At 39.4% G+C, this 3,045-nt stretch overlaps 1 protein-coding gene and 1 long non-coding RNA gene across 2 annotated transcripts in view; one reads left to right on the top strand and one right to left on the bottom strand.

The window, feature by feature from the left end:
- The window catches only part of LOC116687444 (uncharacterized), an 18,140-nt gene extending 15,147 nt beyond the window's left edge, over positions 1 to 2,993 (bottom strand). Inside the window, exon 1 of the long non-coding RNA XR_004331545.1 lies at positions 2,921 to 2,993. This is a non-coding gene — a long non-coding RNA (uncharacterized LOC116687444). The remainder of the gene's footprint in view (positions 1 to 2,920) is intronic.
- Positions 1 to 3,045, top strand: part of nckap1l (NCK associated protein 1 like) — a 24,471-nt gene that overhangs the window by 20,040 nt on the left and 1,386 nt on the right. Inside the window, exons 26-29 of the mRNA XM_032512793.1 lie at positions 562 to 642; positions 1,561 to 1,654; positions 1,770 to 1,886; positions 2,701 to 2,810. Of these exons, the coding sequence (XP_032368684.1) occupies positions 562 to 642; positions 1,561 to 1,654; positions 1,770 to 1,886; positions 2,701 to 2,810 (402 nt within the window). The remainder of the gene's footprint in view (positions 1 to 561; positions 643 to 1,560; positions 1,655 to 1,769; positions 1,887 to 2,700; positions 2,811 to 3,045) is intronic.

Raw genomic sequence — 3,045 nt, 5'->3', positions numbered from 1 at the left:
TATCTGCTAGCGTAAATTCTGTCTTCATCAGCAGTTGGAGTTTTTTCAGTCTACATGTACAATATATTATTTACCAGTTATTTTATTCAACCACCTGTTGTCACGTGACTGAAGTTCCATTCCTGGATCAATTCAACGCATTCTCCTGAATGGATTTGTTTGATATTATTTGAAAGCTTATGCACAGCAATTTGTATGACATCTGAAAAAAATTACTGTGACCGCTGGAAGGCTCTAGAAATAGAGCTAGCAAGTGGACCTTGAGTTAAAATTATCTTTTTTTTAGTCAAAGTTTATGACAGTTTTACTTTTTTTTTTTTTTTAGTTCTATGGAATACCAGGTTATAGTACATTATTGTCCTGTAGTTTCCGGGTTTATCTTTTCAATACTTAAAACAACAGATAAAACATAAAACATCAACAGGAGAAGTATGGTTTTATGCACTGCATCTCTTGTTACTCTATATAGAGCTGGAAGAAAACTGATCGTTTGCTAAATAAAGTCTTTCCCACATCATGTACTGTATGATCAGAGTAACATTGTTTCATATTATCCTATAGGTCCTAGAAAAGCATTGCCCGTATCTGATTGGGCCCATGGAGTGCCTGAAAGACTTCATCTCTCCTGAAACCGACATCCAGGTAAAACATTGCATTTGTATTACAACTACACTCTAGAAACAGCATTCCGTGTGTTGAGATCCCACAGAGAATTTGAAGAGCAATAATCAGGGTCTAACTGCACATGAATCATCCCATCAGACTTTATCAACAATATTAACGGTTTATTTTCACTGGGCCGACTTATTGAGAGAGAATTTGGGTTGAAGGCATTTTATTGTGTTTACATTCATCCAGAACGTATTTACATTTGAGACTGGGGAATTGATTGATTTCTATTGGAGGTTAAGAATGAAGAATATATAGACAGTATATAGACAGTGTGCAACAGCTGATCTGAGAGATGGAGAGAAACAGTTTATTTTCTTCTATTCTCTAGTACCAACCAAATTAAATTCCTTATCTCCCTCTGGAGCAATCCGTGTGACAGTGAGCCATGAACTCCCCTCCCTTACTTACGTCTGGCCTCAGATTGAGGCATGACAGCCGTGCCACAGCCATGGCCAGCATAACCCCAAAGACGTCAGCAGTCCCGACATGCCTCCGTGAGAGAGACTGTGATCGTCGCTGCAGCTCTGCGGTCTCAACCACATCAGTGGAAACATTCTGCTCAGACAGGCTAACCATGCATGCAACCAGAAATAGGGCAGATCAAAACCTGTGTCATGACAAAGGCACCCACTGCTGATTTAGTGTCATTACATGTGCAGTAGGCCTATGTCACTTTTGTGGCTACTACATCAAATGTAAAGCACACCTCATCATCCTACTGATCGTCTTTTTGTCGTCTTCTTTTTTGTGGGGTTTATCAGCAGTAAAACGCAACTAAATAATGAAAATTGAAATGGTCCATTGCATTTAAATTACACTTCATGTCTGCATTAAGCATCAACCTGCCATTTTTAGCTGCACTTCACTTAATGCTTTATGACCATACAGGTGACTCTGAGCGTTTTTGAGCTGGCTTCTGCTGCAGGGTTGACATGTGAAATTGATCCTGCCCTTGTCGCAGCTATCCGCAATCTGCAGACAGGTAACGCTAAAACTATTAGTGCCACTATGTACACAGCTTGGTCTAATGGCTTAATGCAGTCATCGGGAAAAGATAGTTCTTTCAAATCTTAATGTTTTCTATGAAAAACCGGCAGATAACACGTCCCTTGATGAGGAGTACAAGCTTTCCTGTTTGCTGCTGGTCTATATCGGCGTCTCCCTGCCTACCCTGGCCCTGGACTCCAACTCTATCTACAGCCGAGAGCATGGAGGTGCATATCATTTCATTCATTCATAGAAATGAATATACTTTATATACAGTATATGCATATATCGACTTATTCTGTCACGTTATTTTTGTTTTTTGTCTAAGATTCAGATTTTGCTTTTACTTGTGTTTTGTGTTTTTTTATTATTTAATAAGCATTGTTAGAGGTGCCTGAGGCCTAAGACTTTCATTGTCAATGACTACTTTTTTTATTGTCGTGCACATGACAATAAAGAATCTTGAACCTTGAAAATACTTATCCCTACCTCTTCCAGCCATTACTTACAGTACCAGCTGCTGATAGTGAATAAAAAAGGTTCTCAAATCTGAAACATTAAGGCTTATTAGCATCTCTGTGCATCATACTTTCCAGTCCGGCTGACGTGGTTCGCAGCACAGTATGTTGGTTAATGAGAAACACGTTTCTGTTGAGAGAGTTTTGTTTACAGATAAGTTCAGCTGACGTGCATCGATACAGTTACTGTTGGCATGTGGCCCTGCTGACCCTGACTGCTTGGCTCCGAGCCTGGACCATTAAGAGCAGCAAATAGCCAAGATTTCTATCAAAGCACAGGGTGGCGTTGGTCTCAGATTATTTTCTTTGTCTCTATTTTCCATTGGCATGTTGGAAATAGATTTACCCTGTGAGCCTGAGGAAGTAAACTCGGTATACTTCCTCTCTAGGGCTACGGATCATTTAGTAAATGTCTCTAATTGTTGGGCCACAAAAACGTCCTCTCTGTGGCTAGGTTTACAGGAGATGCCGTTCAGTTCTTTGTATTAGTCAGTATTTAATGTTGTGTTTTTATTTTGCTCAGGCCACAACAACAACATCCACTGTTTAGCCACAGCTATCAACCAGCTGGCTGCTGCCATGTTCACTGTCCAGAAAAAGAACATAGAGCAGCACCTGAAAGAGTTTCTCCTGGTGAGTGGCAAACATTTTATTAAGTTTCCAACTATTAAATTCAGTGATAAGGTCAGATTTTACCTAGTCTATATACATGACGTCTGCGTTGTATGACTGCTGTAGTAAACTGCTTGAAATATTCAAAAGCAAATCATGTATCTTCTGTAACTTCTCTCTAAAAGTTTACACATCAGTGCCATGACAAACTATTTTTTTAATAGATCATTGTTTTAATAGTTGGTGTGTAACATTA

This window comes from Etheostoma spectabile, chromosome 4 (assembly GCF_008692095.1).
Source record: "Etheostoma spectabile isolate EspeVRDwgs_2016 chromosome 4, UIUC_Espe_1.0, whole genome shotgun sequence".
NCBI lineage: Eukaryota > Metazoa > Chordata > Actinopteri > Perciformes > Percidae > Etheostoma > Etheostoma spectabile.
Note: the sequence above shows the minus strand (reverse complement) of the source record. Positions and strands in the feature narration are given on the sequence as shown.